The 20,195-nt window shown below is 31.5% G+C and overlaps 1 protein-coding gene across 1 annotated transcript in view; it reads right to left on the bottom strand.

The window, feature by feature from the left end:
• The window catches only part of LOC145296001 (exostosin-1-like), a 598,928-nt gene extending 578,979 nt beyond the window's left edge, over positions 1-19,949 (bottom strand). The window contains exon 1 of the mRNA XM_080142012.1: positions 19,894-19,949. Coding sequence (XP_079998138.1) covers positions 19,894-19,934 — 41 coding nt within the window. The 5' untranslated portion in view covers positions 19,935-19,949. The remainder of the gene's footprint in view (positions 1-19,893) is intronic.
• Positions 19,950-20,195: the final 246 nt, after the last annotated feature.

The raw sequence follows: 20,195 nt of genomic DNA, 5'->3' as shown, positions 1-20,195 counted from the left end.
TCAACATGCCTAGCAGCTGTATGCAAAATTTTATAATTATCGATTATTTAGTTTAGGCATGAATCCTATACATAGAAATATATAAACATGCTTAACTTGTGTGTGTGTGTGTGTATATATATATATACACCTTCACACACACACACACATATATATACACATACATATATATGTGTGTGCATGTGTTTGTTTTTGTTTGCACATGTAGCCGAGAGCTTTTAAAGAGGTGATCTGATGTGGTTATTTTTAACGACAAATCTAATAATTTTAGAAAAAAAAAATTGTTTTATGCTTTAAGTTCTTTATATCTTCAAATATTTATTCATTGCGTTTGGTTTGATTTGGTTGTTTTGTAGAGAATTTTTTTGTTGTTTTTTTTTTTTAGTCTTTGCAAAAACCTGATTGAGTCAGGTCGGAGTTGCTGTCTGAGCTGATATGATCTGAAACCCAAAATCAGTAATGAAGGCAGTGCATCATTGAATATATCCCTTGAGATATTTATAAGAAGGTATTTCACGATATATATATATGTATATATATATATATATATATATATATATATATATATATATATATATATATATATACACACACACACACACACGAGCAAGAAATCCAAATTGTAAGGTAATAGATTTCATTTTTAGCATGTTAAAAATGTGTGTACACACACACACACGCATATATATGAAATATGTGTGTGTGTATATATATATATATATATATATATATATATATATATATATATATGAGGGAGAGAGAGGGTATTTTACATATTAATTTTTGCTAAAGATTGCATATGGATAAAATATATTGAATAAAAGCATGTCTGTGTTAATTTTTTTTTCTATTCTTTTTTTTCATTTTATACATGCTTATATATTTTGTCCGATATTCATCCATCAAATATATGTATACGTATACGCGTTTCAAAAGATGTGTGTGGGGTTGGCATTTAAGCAAAATATATCAATCCTTTTCTAATTACGAGCAGTAGTGTCATATAAACAAAAACACATAAAAAGAATTCCATTAAAAAAATGTTACTTTTATGAAACTGATACTACAGTTTAATCCCTACAACTAGTGTTCTCATTGATATATATATATTTAGGGAGGTGTAAAAATGTTTGTGATAAGAATTTAATTTAAAATTTATCAAATTCACTTTTCAAATATTGAAAAAGATGAGTCTTGAAAAGCACACGGCCAAATCATGTTCAAACATAGGTTTATCATGTCTTCAAAGTTAAAATTGAGCAGATCAGCTCTTAGATAGTTGACTGTTTAAGAATACTAGGGCCCATGAGTTTTAAATTCATTTTCTGTAATTCCTTTGAAGAAGGTTTGAATCTCTCCCTCTACTCGATTTAGCTACTGGTTAAATAGTACGCTAGACTGGATTCTAAAGCATTGGTAGGTCAAATTGTTTACTATTAAGAAAGTTCCGAAGTTAAACTTGCTACTGAAAATGATGATTTGGGGAAAAGCTCTAAGCACCTTCTAAGGTGAAAGAAATCCGGAAGGTCGAAGAACCTTGCAAGACGAGCAAGAAAACCTGAACAAGAGAAGCTGTTCTAGAATTAACACGTGATGATGACGCGTTAGTTGAATTTTAGTTGGATTTAACTATAATAAAAAGGAAAGAGCCACTACTAACTCAATGGACAGGGATAATTAGCTACTTTCCGAATGTTTTCTAGAGTAAATTTTTCTTTTGAGGTGAAAAAAAAAAGGTTAAAACGCAAAGAAGCACTTTAAACGGTGGAAGAATTATTAGAACCTGCCCTCCTATTATTTTGTTCTTTGTTGAATAGCAGCAACAGTAGCAGCAAATTCATTATTAATGGATTCTATTATTTCTTTCCATTTTTTTATTTATTTATTTTTTTTTTTTTCTTCTCGGATATTTGAAAAAAAATTTTTGTTTCAATAAGATGAAAATAATTAACATTTCTCAAAAAAAAAAAAAAATTTTTTTTTTAATTCGATTTTTCAATCATTTAAACATGTTTTTTTTTTCAGATGTTTTATTAAAGAAAAAATTATTAGAGTTTAATTTATTAACTTTTCAAAATATCAATTTACATATTTTTTTTCTTTCTCCTTGAGTTTTGCGAGTAAACGATAAAGAGAAAGGCAGCAATGCATCCAGTCTAATTTTTTTTTCATTTGCTTAGAATGGGAACTGAAAATATTTGTACAACTCTGAATATCAAAAGAGGACAGTTTTAAAATACAAATTATCGCTGGATTCTGAAGAGAAAATGATATCAAAAAGTTTCACGGACTAATAAAAATAAATAAAATAAAGGAGAAAAGATGGGAAGACTCGACAAACGAAGCAGTAAAATGTCAATAAACCCCTTTTTAACTTTTTATTATGATCAAAACTTCACCTGAAAAGATGCCATGTTCTTTGCATGTGGGAAATCTCATCTTGGTTCAGCTGTTTGGATTCCAACAAGTTGATTTTAATTTTATTAAATGTTTATAATAGTGTGACAATATATTTATGGCAATTAAGCTACACTAAAGTATCTGAGTTACATTCTTACAGGGAACCGTCAGGCTAAAACCGCACAGAGACGGCTGCATTCCATCTTCACAAGGAATCATTAGATTAAGAGGATTCCTTGTGAGAATGAAACATGGACGCCTGTGTAGCTTTAACCTGACGATTTCATGCAGAAATGAAATGCAGACGCCTCTGTGGAGTTTAAATACATGGATATTTTCATACTATTACTACTAAATTATTCATGTAGTGAACACTGGTGAAATAAATACTGGAAACATTCATTTTGAACATGCCCATGTCATATCAGAGAACTTACTATTGATTTTATATGCCGGGTCTTTCTGCTTGTGTGGTAATAAAACTTCTCAAATGCACTTGTAATGTTAGGCTGTATAAGGTGTTAACGTCAGTCAAAATCGCCTGTCCTTCTTTCATCAGATGTTTTCAATTATTGATACTTCTCGAAGACTTTCCGACACAAAACCCATCTAAGGACACTGCCAGGCACATAAAATACGTTTGTGCGAAATTTCAAAAATATCGGCCCAGCCTTTTCTGAAGCCGTAGGGAATGAACACAGAGTTCTTTTTATATAACAGTATATTCCTACAAAGTACATGAAAACCAAAATGCAAATACGTTTCACCTTCAAATTATCTGATACTTAACTTCATTACAAGTTTAAGATCCATTGGAAAGATGAAATCAAAAAAATAATTGCATTCATCATCATTTTATTTCCCTTGGTCAGCAGTTTGAAATTTTCTGACAACCTGCAATTTTAGTCTCCGAGGGTTTCTTTTTGAGCATTGATTCTGTTCAAATTCAACTATGATTCATTGTTGATGGTTTGAACCCAAGTATTTTTTGTTTCCTTCCTGCCTTCCACCTCAAGGGCTTTATATTTTCTTATTCAAGGGTCGCACTTTTTACCATGGCCAAACCATACAGCCAACCGATTGTCAGAAGATCATCACGGTTTGGTATATTTAGTCACTTCAACAATGTATCCAAGCTGATATCCTTAGGTCTGATTTCACCCGAAACTGCATATTTATTTGATCACTTCCCTGTCATCATGCTGAAGATGAACAAGTGGGAACTGAGTAGGGTTTCCCAAACTGCAGGAGACTTTGGAGCACTTGAACAGGGCAAAGGTTTTCACAGAGCACAAACAAGATAATTTGTAAAATAAATATGAAAAACATTAATTTCAAATTTTAACTTATACTTATTCATAAGTTTTTCCTGTTCGTGATTTTACTATATTTCCGTGTTTACAACCATTTTTTTGTTTTGTTTTTGATTAATCAAAAATTGTTTCATTTTTTTTTGTTAATTTATTTTTATTTACTTTTTTCCTGAACGACCCTGAAACTCTTTACATGTGTAGTTATGTATCACCTCTTTCCAGTAAAAAAGAATAATAATTAAATGCCTGCAGTCATTCAATTTTTTCAATATAAAGCATTTGGTCCTCTTTAAAAAAAGACTTCTGGAGCCCTGGAGCCTCTCAGTCTCACTCACAGAGCCACTTTGGGGAAGTAGAGGGATCAGCATTCATCTCTATTAACTAATATCAGATTCTTAAGAAAACTTGACATCTTAACATCTTCTGGTGCGAAAGAATCAGAGTTTTAGAATCAACAGAAAAAATCTAATTCTGTTAAAATTACTCATGAGTCACCAGAGACACAGTGCTATTTACTTGACTACCCACGAGGGAAAATTTAGGCACATTTTTTTTATATTTGGAATATCTATTCTGGATGATACAAATATAAAAATTACCCTAGTCAAAAAAGATTTCCTTCTTGACCAAGAACAAAACAGATATAATTTGATCCAAGCCTATAAGGGCAAAGAAAGTTACCAGAAAACAAATCAATTCAGAGATAGATAAGAGAGGAAGTAGAAAGAAAGGAAAAAAAGAAAAAGAGAGGTAAAGAAGGGTAGGGTTGAGGCTAGAAAGAAGGAGAATCAAAAAAGAGAGGGGAAAAGAGGGGAAGAGAGAGAAGGAAAAAAGTGAAAAAGGGTTATCAAAAGTGAAATGAAAGTCATAGTAACGGTTATGTAAAAATCTATTCAGGGAAGAGGGAGGGAAAATCAAAGGATTGGATTGTAAAGAAAACACACAAATTAAAGACACAGTAAAAAAGAAAGGAAACAAATTTTAGCAGAAAAATTTGCTAATTCAAAGCTGTTTGGAATAACTACATCCAGTTAATGTCATAGAAACAAGTTTCCTACATAAGTACTTTTTCAACTCCAAATTAAGCAGACGAAGAATAACAAGAATACCTTCAAGTGGTCACTACCAAATGACAAGACTTAATTGCTGATGATAAAAACAGCAATCTCATTTGACAATTAAGGGACAGCTGTGGACAGCTAACGTCTATTTATTAGGGGACTGTATATCTAGTTAACAATAAAGGGCTGGTGTTAGATGGAGAGTGATTGGAAAGGCACCAAAAATAAATTAGGACAGAAGCATCTGGCCATTAATTGAGATGGTCTTCAAGTGTCAATACAATTAATTGAACAGGTCGGACTTGATTGGAACTTGGATGTGTTTACGAACAGGATGTTGTATGCGATCACTGATCGGCGATCAAAACTGATCAGGTGCATAGTCAGAGTTTCAACAAGCATAAGGTCATTGCAGCTTCCATGTAAGAAAGCAGCGGAAGTCAGACAAGAATTGATATTGGCATGATAACAGACGCAGTCTACTTTCGGCAGAATTTAATTGCTTTTAGAAAAACCTTCTAAATAGCATTTCTTTAAAATCAAAACTTTCTCTAAAAGAAAATTAGCCGATTCTAGCAGCTGTGATCTACGTAAAAAGAAAAAAAAAGAAAAAAAAAAGAATTAAAACTAAATATGTCATCGAAATATTTCCAGAACTGAAATAATTGAAACCAGAACAATGGTTTTGATCACTCAGACTACTGTCTTCATTTTGATTGTTATTCACACAACCTTTCAACAGATATAACTCTTGACCTTCTTCAAGTAAACGTGTCAAACTTGGGAATCCGCATGGAATTTTTTTAATGGAATTCTTTATTTAATCCATGGAGGTAGCTTTCTCTTATTCTTGATCTTTGGAAAAGTGTCAAGCAATTATATATTCTTAGTCTCACATGTACTGAGGATTAAATTTTGACCCAATAGAAGACTGCTGCTTTGAACTAATTATGACTGAACACCTTATCCGTTGTGCCATAAGTTCAATTACTTAGGATTTTTACTAGCTCATAGCTGACTGGAACAAGAGCAAGTTACCTACATGGATAAAATAAAAGGTTCCATTTGAAATTCTGTACAGATTCACCAGAGTTCGACTAAACTCACCTGATGGTCAGTGCTTACATCAGTTGCAACGTTGTGAGAACATTCAAGATGAGAACAATAGTCCAAATAATTTTTTTTTTCATTATCTCCAGTTAGACCACATTGCACATTGACATAAGCATTCTTCTGACGGTTTTCTAAACCTTACTACTTCCTTGCTTGCTCATGACAAATTGGAAGTGGGTGCTTTGTTTGTTATACCATCACCAGAAAAATGCATACAGGGTCAACAAGATCACTCTCTCCGGTTCGTTTTTTCACAGACAACCCCAATTTAGTACAGTTGAAGAACTACACCTACCCCCTTTATGATAAATCCCCAGGTTATCAGAGGGAGGCGAAACAGGTGCTACACCTTGCTCAGAGGTGATCTAGAACTGTAAAAGGCAGAGGCAGTCATCTCTCTGCGGTATTATACATGCCTGCTTACTTTATTTAGCAAAATAATACAATTTATCAATCCTTATTAAAAAAAAATGTAGAAACGCGAAATGATATTATAAATTGATCAAGTCAACATGGAGAGAAAAAAAAAACAATTGAAAAAAAAATCTTTTTTTAACGATCGAGTTTGAATGTATCTTTTTTTTCAATGAATTTGTTTGAAATATAAACAAAAATAACTATGTAGCACTTTTGTTATCCAATTCTTTCGATTCTTGTTTCAGAAAAAAAAAAAAAAATTGAACAATTGTTGAATAATATTCTTCTCAGATGAGAATGATCTCGTGTCATAAAAAAAAATTTGCATACATAAACATTTATTTATTACTTAAAGAATCAGTGAAATACCCGATATTGTTACAAGGAAAAAACAAAACCCGTTTTTGTTTTTAATGGTACATCAACCATTTATCAGTTATCTAGTGCTGAATAAAGCTGTCAAATGTAATTCTATAGGTAGGATAATTATTTCATATATTTAGAACAGATTGTTTTCAGAACACATTGCATTACTCTTAGAAGAAAATTTTTACAGTGGAAATGGGAACATCACTCTCAGAAAACATTTTTACAGAGCGAGAGCTGACATTACTCTTTGAAAGCATTACTCCTTGTCATTTGTTCTCAACACGATTGATTATGACATTAATATCAATTTGGGAAGAAAATAAAAAAGGAGAAATAAAATTTGGATTTCTTTTTAAGAATCTGATTGAATAATACAGTCAAGGATGAATTTATAGATATGAAGGGATAAGGGAATTTATAGATATGAGGGGATGACTGGATCAGACCTCTTCGATCTCCCACCTAGCCGAAGTAAGAGACGAAGTGAAAGAATAGCTCATCTACCAGGGTCCCATCCTAAGGTATCATAGATTGCCACTCACAGACTACAGGTGGCCCCGTTTTCAGGTGAGAATGGGAGGGGTTACTCCTTTGCATAGGGTTGCAGTTTGCGAATTTGAAGTCCTGTCGACACAGCAATCCGTGATGTTGGATTAGCATGAATGTGAAAAGAGACAAAGGGGGGAGATTTGTAAAAAAAAAAAAAAAAAAAAAAAAAAAAAAAAAAAAGCAACATTGCTGTAAGAATTGTTGTAAACGTTATGGCCTCTAATGTGAGGTGCTAAACCAATTCACCTAATCTCCACTACAATTAAGTATCAATAAAAGATGAATAATTAATTTAATAGCTGGTCTTGATAGACATTAGTTTTTATGTGATGCGCGGGGTGAGTGTGAGGTGCTGTCAATGGCTCTTGGTGCAATTCGTGACGATGAGACAACTTATCATTCTTGACAACTCACATAAAAAAAAAGAAAAAGTAAACGTGAATGGGTATAAGAGCTAAAAATGTGTTACATTAATGTGCTACTGCGTCTACACACGGATCAGCACAATTTGGATGTCAGATAAAAAAATAAATAAAACTTGACAAGACAAAGACATTTTATAAACGGTTTGGCCTGATATACTGCCCAATAGCACCTGTGATGACAGGTGCTATAAAAACAAGAACATGCAACATCTCGTATCAAATTGCCAGATAAAAAGTTTATACTAGTAGTTAGAGCCCAATGGAGACGGGTATAAAACCAGTAAATGAGTCCTAAGTACATATATGTAGAATACTAGCTGTGCTACATCTATCTCTATAATTTACGGTTAAAAAGAATTTTTTTTTTTTTTTTTTTTTTTTAAATAATCAAAGCTTGTCAGGGTCAATACAATTAAAAAATATGTGACTTCCTTATGTAAAATAACTGTTATTGTCAGCTAAACATCTTTTAATAAAATAAAGCGATACCATTGTGTTAACTTTGTGTTCCATTGAGGGTTTTTATTTTTGCTTTATTCTTTATTTCAATTTTATCTCGCCTATATATTCCCTCAGATGTTCATCTACCATATATATATATATATATATATATATATATATATATATATATATAATGTCAACCCCTTTAAGAAGCTTGTTTCTTATCGTTGAACACTTTCAGTTGAATTGAAGTTGGTCAATTTAGCTTTTATGCGCAGATCATCATATAATGATTAGATCACTCTTACAGGTGTTAAAAAGCATTTTAATAATAAATCTTTAAATTCAACAGCATTTCTTGCGGTTAACGGTAGCCGAATGGATTAGGTCCTTGCTAATGAAGCCAGTGGTGGCTTCTGTCGCCAGGTTCGAATTTACCTGCACTGATGATTCCCGGAAGGATGAAACACTAGTGTCTGTAGGTATTTAATACTTATTATAGTGTGTGTGTGTGTGTGTGTGTGTATGTATATATATATATATATATATATATATAAAATTTCACTTCATGTGCATGTGAGAGTTCCTTCCACAAAGGTTCCGAAACGGCTGAGCCTATCTTTTGCAAATTTCACACAACGGTTATACATATGTCTGGCAGTGTTCTTAGATATGTTTTATACAGAAATTTATCCGATAAGTATCAAAAATCGAAAAAATCTGATCTTAAAAATAGTCTTTCTTTCTTATAGATCAAAAAGAATATTAACATGGGCATATTTAGGTTGCACAAGCAAAGGAGATAACATCTCAACAAATAATTTCTTCTTAGAAAAACCCCCAGATTTGTTGACATGTGAAAACATAACTCGGTGGTAAAGTATTCGACTACAGTTTAAATGATCCTGTGTTCCAGCCCAGGTCTCCCTTACCATTTTATTTTAATATTTTTTTTATTAATGGATTAAATTTACGATAAAACAAGAGGTACCATTTAAAATCGCCCCAAATCATTTCTTTGTTTGCATATTTTAAAACTAAACAATTATCAGAAGTGAGTTTTCAGGGCATTCGTCGTCAAGCCTAAACATCAGCTGACGTGATATTGTAAACAAACACAGACGGAATTTGATGAACTACATTATCATTATTTATTTTAATTTTTTTTTTTTTTGAATTAGTCCACAGTGCAAATTATTCCTCATAATTTATAATATTCAATAGAGAACTGATTTTATAATAATATATACGCAATCTGCATAAATTAAAATATGTTTAAGTGTATTGTACGACCGAGCAATGCCAGGCATCCAGCTAATAAATTAATATATATATATATATATATATATATATATATATATATATATATATATATATACACACACACACTTAGTAATAAGGTAAGTTGTGGAATGATAAAAAGGTATAGATACAATGATATTCCTTAATGTGTTTAGTTGTAGGTGTTGCATGCCAAGTAATAGGCCGCACTGCATTTCATATTTCAAGGCCATAGCATTTATTAGTCACTGATTAGCATGCCATATACAGCAGACAACGGGTCGTGCTCCATTATAAGATATACCACCTACAAAGAGCAAGCCATGAATATTATTAAATGGCCAAAAGGAATTAACTTTCAGGAAGCTCAAAGACTTCAACTCGTTTGCCGTTTCCTTCAACATCATGCCAGGCAGAAGTGAAACCAAACCTTCCTCAAAGACATTATAGCAAATTCAACTGGAGTTTGATGTATCCCACTTTGATTATCGGCATGCGATTAACCATTATCCCAGCATCACTTCCGCTGTTAATGTGATACAATTTAGAAAAAGCCTTTGTTGTTTGCACCTCTACCAAACAAATAGTTCACGCATAAGTTTCATTAATAGCTCAATAGTGTATACTTTACTAGAGCTCAAATATAATTGAATAAATGTTTTAATTTTTTTTTTTAAACAAAAACAAATAAAATAAAAATAATTTTAATGTTAATGCATTTAATTCGATCAATTATAAAGAAACTTTTCTAAATAGTAAAAGTCTATCCATATCAATAAAACATATATATATATATATATTTATTTATATATATATATATATATATATATATATATATATATATATATATATATATATATATATATTTATATAGTTTTTTTTGTATCCATGGTAAAAAGAAGGACAGAGAGAAAACGTTCGATGGAGTAAAAAAAAAAAATGTTACATAAATAAGAGGGTAAAGTTATTTACGTAACTTTTCTTTTTTAACCTCCAACGAATGCCCCCCTCCCCGCCCAGAAAGACAGGGGGAGGAGGGGGCATTTACCATGGATACAAAAAACTCAGGCTTCCCTTTTTAATAGATATAATAAAGTTTTGTACCCCACAAAAATAAAGATTATATATATATATATATATATACACACACACACACTAGCATGATGACTCGACGTTGTCCGGGATTGAAAGATGATCAACGAATGTTTCACACTTCCATATTTTTGTTGTCATCGAAATCTGTGAAATCGCCTATTTAACAATAAAATCGATTGATTGCCTACTCTAGTTGAGAAACCATCGTGGTACACCGGGAGGAAGCTCACATTCCTCTTGCTATGACTTATTTCACAATATACTGTAATCTATATTGCACTGTAGAGAACCTACTGTTGATTTTATAAAATTATTTTTATATACAATGGCTTGAATTAAAGTTTAAAATGCAAAAAGTCAAGTATCATCAACTTTTTTTCATCAACTTTTGCTCTAAACAGAAACATTCATTTCGAACGGACCCTCCTTGTCATATCAAAGAACCTACTGTTAACTATATATGTCGAACCTTTAAACCTTCTCAAATGCACTTGCGATGTTAGGCTGTGTAAGGTGTTAACTTCAGTCCAAATCACCTGTTCCTTTTTTTCATCAGATTATTTCGATTATCGAGATTTATCAAAGACATTCCGATACAAAACCTATCTAAGAACACTGCCAGACATAAAATTCCTTTGTGTGAAATTTCATAAAAATTAGCCCAGTTGTTTTCAAGTCCATAGGGAACGAACTCACAAAGTTCCTTTTATATAATAGTAGATTATATAAGTTAGGTATATGTATATATATATTTCTAAATAGAGAATAAATTAATGAACAGATCGCTATGAATTTTGGAATATATATTCTAGATAATACGGTTAGTAACGTGGGTGCATTGCTTTGTAAATTTAATATTTAGAGGGTACACACACACATATATAAGTGAGGTAGTGTATATGTGAATTTTGAAACATATATACTCGGCAAAATGATGAGTAACAGTTACATTACTTTTTTTGTTAACTTTGATTTAAAAGGTAAACGTACCCCCCCCCCAAAAAAAAAACTTTTCAAATAACTTGGATAGGGGGGAAAAAATGCTCTACATCAAATTTTCAATTATATTAATACATTTTTAAAACACGATACACGAACGTCAATAATATGTATATGCTTGGTAAAATCCTAAACTATTTTACAGTAGAACCCCGGGATACGGCGGCCCTAGGATACGTTTTTATCAGGTTACGATATTTGCTCTGTTTCAAGGTGTTATTTATCTATTTTTTTTTTTTTTTTTTTTACAAGGTAGTCACCACTTATCAAGGCCCGGAAGCCACTCTGGGATAACGGTTATTGCGTGTACAGTACGTTAGTGTTGAGATTTAATAAAGTGCCTTACTTAAGGGGGCGGTTCATCAGGAATTTGTTTATGTTGGACTTGAAGACAGATTGTAGTCAGGTGGGAAACAGGCAAACGGAAGAGAGTTCCACAGGCGTGCAGTTCTAAGAAAGGAGCTTTGTTCATGGAATCTACGTTTTGGTTTTGGCACAAATAAAGAGTGGGGAAAACTTTTGACAGTGGTTTCAGCTAGACGGGTGTTTTTCGTGAAAAATTGGCGAGGGCGTTATTTATGTTATTTGATCATATACATGTGTATTATATATTGTGCTGTATTTTGTTATTAATTTTTAATGCCGTATGCCGGATGCCGGATAATTGGACCTCGGTAACACTTTCAATTTGGTTTTTAGACAGTAAAAACAGCTGCTACATGGTAAAAAAAAAAAAAAAAATTGTCCAGCTTAGCAGCAGTAAATCGACTAGTTTATGAGCATGTGTACATATACATTTTTAGCTTGAAACCGCTTAATTTTTAGCCTTTTTATTCATCTAGGGAAAGCTTAGATGGTAAAAACAAAGACTGAAGTGCTAAATAACAACTATGGCTGAAGCATTGAATGTTTTGGTTTTGATTCCAGCTGATGGCACTTATTGGGTACAATATAATAATCAATAGAAAATTTGTTCTATAATAATAAATACAAAATGTGCACAAATTACAATTTCATATTTAAGTGTATTTTATTACAAGGCCACACCGGGCGATCTGCTAATATATATATATATATATATATATATATATATATATATATATATATGTGTGTGTGTGTGTGTGTGTGTGTGTGTGTGTGTGTGTGTGCATTTCATATTAAAAACCAGTAAATTTAACATTTTTCATCCCATTGAATGCTATTGAAACAGATTGTTCATATTTCTGTAGATTATATTGCCAACGGCGATTTCTCTTTACAAAGACATGCAAAAAACAAAACTCAAATCTTCTAGGTTTTCTCTCTTTGGTGCACACCATTCCTCACGTACCCTGAAGAAAAACCACACCTAGCACTCATTCCAAAGACTTTGTTGTTGTATCTGCTTTAATGAACTGTGAATCTAATGATAGTGGTCGACATGCAATACCTTTGCAAAGAAAAAAATATGCATCTACAACACAAGGAAACAGAATTCTTCACAATAAGTGAATTCATTTCTTCAGGGACTTAATCATTTATGGTTGATAGAGGAAGAAGACGGGATGAGTGAGGGGGTGGTGATAAAATAATTACACACACACATTTATATATATATATATATATATATATATATATATATATATATATATATATATATAAAAGATAGGTAACTGATTTTAAGAGATAAAAATATGGGTAAGAGTGACGGACAGAATAATAATGATATAGAGAGAATAATAGTTTACATACACACGGTATCTAAAAAAATATACTCACACTTTAACTGCTATTAGCAAAGCCCAGACAATAATTGTCATCAATGTGAACATTTGCAAACATGATTCTTCAATTACATTTGTTTTCTGCATTTGAAGCTATTCCATTTCACACTATGTTCATAAATGAAATTTTTATCATCATTCGAAGTGTGAATACATTTAAAATTTTTGAAACACTCTTTGTGTGTGTGTGTGTGTGTGTGTGTGTGTGTGTGTATGTGTGTGCACACACACGCACAATGGTTGTTCCAAAAGTAAAGTCTCCTATTTTTTTTAAACGAAAGCTATGAAGTAGCTATGAAGACGTGAGTAGTACCATAAAAACGCTCCAGATTTTTTTTTTTTTTTTTTTTTACATAGTCACACCATTCTTAAATGCATTTTTGCCAGGAATTTAATGAGAAATCTCTGCTTCCGACGCACGTCCGTGACAGGGATTGTTTTCTTAGAGTCTCACATCATCATTATCTGTAACACACAGGATTGCGGAGTCAGAGTCAGGGGTTTTAGCTGGAGTCTGACTTGGATTTCTAAGAGTACTGGGTGTCGGAGTCAGATTTTATTTCTTTTTATCAGAGTCAGACTCCTTAAGCCCAGTTATGATAAGGTGCAGCTAACTAAATATGGTATCCGTTCGATGCATAATTAGAGATTAATAAGAATTAATCGGGAATAGTACTTAAAGCAAAAAATGAGCACAAATTCAACCATATTCAACCATTAATTTGGCATAGGTCACTCATTCTAAGTCAACAGACTATAACTTTTGCCAGTTTGTAATGGCTAAGAAGTCTAGTTTATATATATTTTTATGGTCCGGTAAAGGAACAGAAATTTAGTGAAAACAAAATATATTAAACAGAAAAATAAATGCAACAAATAAAGAGTGTGGTTATACATCAGTCCAACTGTCAAGTGTGTATGACTTGTGTTTATGCCCAGTCTTTATACTAAGCGAAATGGCACATTATTATCTGTAGGGGGGACGCCACTACAATATTACGTTTGTTACTAATGTATTAAGATGACATTGAATTACTTGTACATACTCCAAAAATTATACTTCGTTAGTGTTCATTATAATATTAATATAATTGATGAATAACTTTAAAGCATCTTTAAGATGCACTTTTTTAACCAGTTGTTTAATTTCAAACTTAAAAAGAAAAACGTTATATAGTCAGTTGTTTTAGTTCAAAACTTCTACACCTAGTATAAACACTGATTTAGTACAAAACTTAAAACCAGTAGTATATATATCTTAAAAAAAGCTTTTTTACCTGCATTGATATATTTCAGCAGACCAGGAAAGGAATTATTTTACTAAAATGATTTCTTACCTGAAAATAGAAACAAAGTAAGATAATTAACAAAGAGAAAATTTATCATTTACTAAAATGCTTAAATACATTGAACGTATCTTTCAAAATTGTATAAACGGAATAAAACAGCATATATTATCTAATATATAAAAGTCAGAATGGGCGTGTGCATTTGTGTATGTCCACGAAAGGCTTTTTGCGTCGGGCTTCTCATATCATTTGATTCCAAGAGAAGTTTTCTTATACTTCCTAGATCGTAATATCTCAGATTCGCAAACAGTCATTGTCTCTATTCTTTTTGTGATAGCGTTTTAAAAAATTCCCTCGTTTCGAGTCTTTTTCATATGAATAAAGCAAAACTAATCGAATGCAAAGGCCAACTCCTGGCCTTCGCCTGGGTAATATCTGTTCTGTAATTGGTCCTTGGAAAACGTAAGGGAACCCATTCACACTGAGACGATTACTATTTATTTAGATACTGCCAGAGTGCCCTATTTTGGGGGGAGGGGCTGCTTTTCCCTCACATTTAATACGACCTTCATGGGAGGTTTAAAAGCAACGCTATTTCTGCAAGTCATCTTTTGATTGACTATGTTTAATTTGCATGCTTAACACTTCTGGTCATGTAATGGCATAGCGGTAAGACGTCAGGTTTTCTTTCACTTTCTTCACGTCACAGGTTCGAGCCTGCCTGCTAACTACCACTTTTTTTTTTTTTTTTTTTTAAACACTTACAAACACCCGAGCAAGTTAAATATAAAACAACTATTTTTCTGATTTCTACTTTTTCTGCTTAGATAGCTGACTGTCATTAGTCAACATTTAATGAATTACTGTACACCTGTCAAAAATGACGGAAATATTTAGGCTTTGCCAATATTTCATTATATCTCAAGATATTAAAATTTATTTATATAAAAATCACAGAAATCAGTAATTTAGTTTTTCATATATCATTTTTGCTGAACTAAAAAAAAATATAAATAAAATAAACTTAATATAGAGTAGAGATTGTCTTCCTAAATTCATTTTAAACTGCAAAGTAAAACTAAGATAATTGTCTGACTTGCAATCTTACTTCCCCTTTCACCTCATCAAAATTGTTTTGTTTGCGGTGGGGCAGTAGAAAAAAGGCGCTTCCAACTTTAATGTGATGGGATAGTTTGTTTTATGGCATATCAACCATCTAAAGATTATTTAATGCTAAATCATGCCAAATATAATTTTGTAGATAGAATAATTATGACCAATGGTGGGAGACAATACTGCGTGACTGCTTCCTAGCTGACTATAATATGGTCATCTTACGACCCAATGTAAACAAGTTCTTTTAAATAATCAAATTCTGCCCAATTTCTACTATTACCAATTACCACGGCATTCTTTCACTGGCCACTGCACACTCATTAACCCTTATCCTTGAGTGGCATCTGGACCTAGTAAAAGAAATTCTGAAATGTTTATGCATTTCAAAAAAAATTTTTTCAAAATTTAAAAAAATAAATAAATTTCGATTTTCTTTAACACTTGCAGATTAAAAGATTTCCAATGAGATGAATATGCGAAATTAGAACTGAAAGGTGGAAAGAAAATGATGAGAGATAAAATATGCCAGTTTGCTAAACACCTGCTACCATCCGACTTAAAATATTTGATTACTATTTGTTTGGCTTAGTTTGTTTTAGATTTTCTGCATTTTAGCATCTAAAGTTGATTAATCAAAGCTTTATTATAAAACAAAAAGAACAGAAACAGCAGATTTACCATAAATTAAGTTTTCTTTTGTGTCATAAAATCTAAGAATAGAACTCACCTTTTTTCTGATCAAAACAAAATAAATAAATCCTAGTGCATGTTTAATATTTTTAAGAGTTTACATTTTAATATTATATATATATATATATATATATTAGTTCAAATTTTCTAATCAAGCCAACCATGGGAGATGACATGTTGGGTTTTTCTATCAATTTCTCGAATCCACTCAACTGGGAATCACCCTATCTTGGACAACTGCACTATCGGTAAAAACAATTTCCACAATTCCAGCTGCGTTGAAAAATTTTCCAACCGGACGAATTCTAATCAATTGGATTTAATTTTGAACTTGATTCTTTCTAAACATTTATTTTTAACTTTCGGATCACCTTTGGAAGAGTCTTCATGCAAGCTGCAATGTTATTATTATTATTATTATTATTATTTATTTATTTTTTTTTTTTACATCTCCGACATTTTTCACTCGTTTTTTTTTTTTTTTTTTAAAAGGACATGTACATAATGGATTCGTCCTTAAAATAAATTCCATGCTGGGGAAATGTAATACTTTCAATAAATCTTTTTGATCTAACGTTTTCAGTTTGCTCAAATTTCACAATGCAGGTATAGTAAAGAAAAAATTGAACACAAATTGCTGTTTAACTCATAACTTTGAGGAATTATAAGCTCATATTTTTCTCAATGTTTTTTTTTTATAGAATTGATCCGATTGGATTTGAAATCTAAATAGCCAATTCCATAGTCTGTAACCATATTTATGCCAATAAACTTTCCAGTTCTTGCCAGCAAATAATATTCCTCCTAATTCATTTATGATGGTCAGAAAATGATTGTGAAATTTCTCAGTAAATCAAGTGTTTTGGTTTCAAGATTTAAAAAAAAAAAAAAAATGAAACAAAAAACAAAAATGAAACAAAAACATTTTCATCATAAAATATTTTGTTGAAAAGCTAAAGACAAGAGAATTAAAATGTAATTATTTTAAAAGATAGCCATCCAAAACAAAAATAAATAAACAAGAAAAAAAAAAAAAAAAGCAGACAATATGCTGCTGCAAATTTATTCCACTGAGATGCTTTAGATTTTGGCTTCTTTGGAAAGAAGATAAAATTGAACTTTAAAAAAAAAAATGTTAAAAACCAAACATCTCGTTTATACGTTTTTGCTTCGATTTTATGACTCTGAAGAAACCAGAATGAGGAACTTGTTGATAGATTTTCTTTTTTCATATTCGATTGCAAAAAAGGCTCTGATTGGTAAAGCAATGTGTGCTAGACGGGGTATTCTCTACTCTACATAAAGAGCAATGTGTGTGTATATATATATATATATATATATATATATATATATATATATATATATATATATATATATATATATTGATTATAAAGATTAATAATTATAAATTATGAATCAGTTTCAACAGGAAAAACAAACAAAATCAACTTTCCTGTTGAAATTGATTCATAATTCACAATTATTAATCTTTATAGTCAATATTAATATAGATCCAGGAGAAATATCTTATTGAGCTTATTATATATCCATAGTATTATGAGCAAGATTATTTTAAAGTATTGACGTATTAAAATAAACTTTGCTCTTTAGACTCCAGATCTAATCCTCTCTATAAAATTAAAAAGATTGTGCATGTATGTGTATATAATATATATACACATACACTGGCAGTTTTAATTATCCATGTGAAGAAAATGAAAGAGCTAAATGATCAGCAGCCATATCATCGACTGCATCACTGAATCCACTCATTTGTAAGTCTTTTGTAGAACTTAAGTGTCATCTGAGGCTGAAACATGAATGAAATTAAACAATTAGTTGTTGGAACCTTATACGTCAAAATTGACTAGAGTGTCCAATATATACATATATATATATATATATATATATATATATATATATATATATATATATAGAGAGAGAGAGAGAGAGAGAGAGAAATTTCATGTATCTACATAAAATTCAAATTAGATTGCTTAGGAGGCTCTGATTTTTTTTTTTTTACAAGTTAGTCACCACTTATCAAGGCTCTGAGGCCACTCAGGGATAAGGGTTATTGTGTGTACAGTACGTTAGTGTTGGAGATTTGATAAAGTGTCTTACTTAAGGAGGCATCAGTAATTTGTTTACATTGGATTTGAAGAATTGGTAAAGCAATGTGTGCTAGAACGGGTATTCTATTCTCTACATAAAGAGCAGTGTGTGTGTGTGTGTGTGTGTGTGTGTGTGTGTGTGTGTGTGTGTGTGTGTGTGTGTACATCAAAATCAACAGACGAGTCCTATATATATTTAGGAGAGATTCCATGTATCTACATAAAATGTTATGTATCTATTTTTATGACTTACTTTAACAGTGCTCAATGGGGACGCTCAGTATTGTCCAATCATAAAATGTGCTTAAATATATTTTAATTTATCCAGTTTCATATATATTATTATCGATTATTCCCTATTATATTGTACCCAATATATAGTCATGATTTCAAAAGTAAAAAAATATATATATATAACTTAGGTGCCATCAGCTAGAATCGAAACCGATGCCAAAAAGAAAATTTGTAATGTTCCAGCCTGAGACGTTACCACATGAGTAATCGTCAGTTGTAAAAAAATAAAATAGCTAAAAATAAACTAGAATTAATGTACAAATATGTACATATTTGTGTATGCGTAGAAAAGCAGTTTAAGTCAATTTATGCTTGCCAGATTCTAATTTCTGTCAATTTTGACCTCTTAGTTAATATTTTAAATATCCATAAAAAAATGCTCCACAAAAAATGAAATCATTTGACTCACCTCGCACCACTGTGACCTTCAGTCTCAGAAGAAATATAATTTGAAAAAAAAAAAAAAAAAAAAAAAAAAATCGAGACAGACAGACATAATGAGTTTTATAAATTATATAATTTATAAAACTATGTCTGTTTGTCCCCCTTCTTTCAAAGTTCATCTCCTTAGATACACAAGGTCGCAGAGTGACGTAAAGTGGGTTAAATGATTATATTTTTTGGTAGACTGTTCTTTTTGAAATTTTTAAAAACAGTTGCGGGTTAAAATTAAAAAAAAAAAAAAATGCAACTTGCCAGACTTAAGGTACTCTTGTATGCATGCGCAAATATATACATTCATACATTAAAGTCAGTTCATTTTTAATTATTTCTTATTCATCTGACGATAGCTCAAACAGTAACGATTAAAGCTGGAGCGCTATTTATTTTGGTTTTAATTCTGGTTTGTGGAACCCAAGTCATATATATATATTCTACTTTTGAAATCACTACTATAAATCGAGTACAATATAATACTCTATAGAGAATTGGCTCTATAATAAATGCGAAATCTGCATGAATTAAAATATCATATTTAAGCGTATATACTAGCAGGTTCCCTGCTAGTATATATAAGTGTGCGTGTTAGCCGAAGTACGTTTCCCTTCTGCACTTCAGTTCGAATGAAAAACTTTTTCGTTATTTTTTTTTCTTTAAATCGCAATAAAATAATTTAGGAAGAGAGAGAGAGAGAGAGAGAGAGAGAGAGAGAGAGAGACCGACCCAAGAGGATGTAAATTCGGTATAACCAAGTTCTGAATCATGGCTGGTATCCATTAGGCCATTAATTCGTTTGTGAATTTCTAGGGACAGATTGTTTTCGTTTTGTTGTGTTTCATTGCATCTCCGACCGTTTTGAAAAAAGTAGAAACTGTAAAATGAACAAAATTCCCGGGAGGAGGGGGGGGGCTAGGAGGACATCAGGTTGCACGATTGCAGCAGGTGTAGCCAAGTAGCTGGAGAGAATTTATGATCACACATTCAAAGGTAATAGATGAGGAAAAAAAAAAACCCAACAAAATAGA

This window comes from Euprymna scolopes, chromosome 16, assembly GCF_053919585.1.
Source record: "Euprymna scolopes isolate OS-2025 chromosome 16, ASM5391958v1, whole genome shotgun sequence".
NCBI lineage: Eukaryota > Metazoa > Mollusca > Cephalopoda > Sepiida > Sepiolidae > Euprymna > Euprymna scolopes.
The sequence above is the reverse complement of the archived record's forward strand: the minus strand, read 5'-3'. Positions and strand labels throughout refer to the sequence as shown.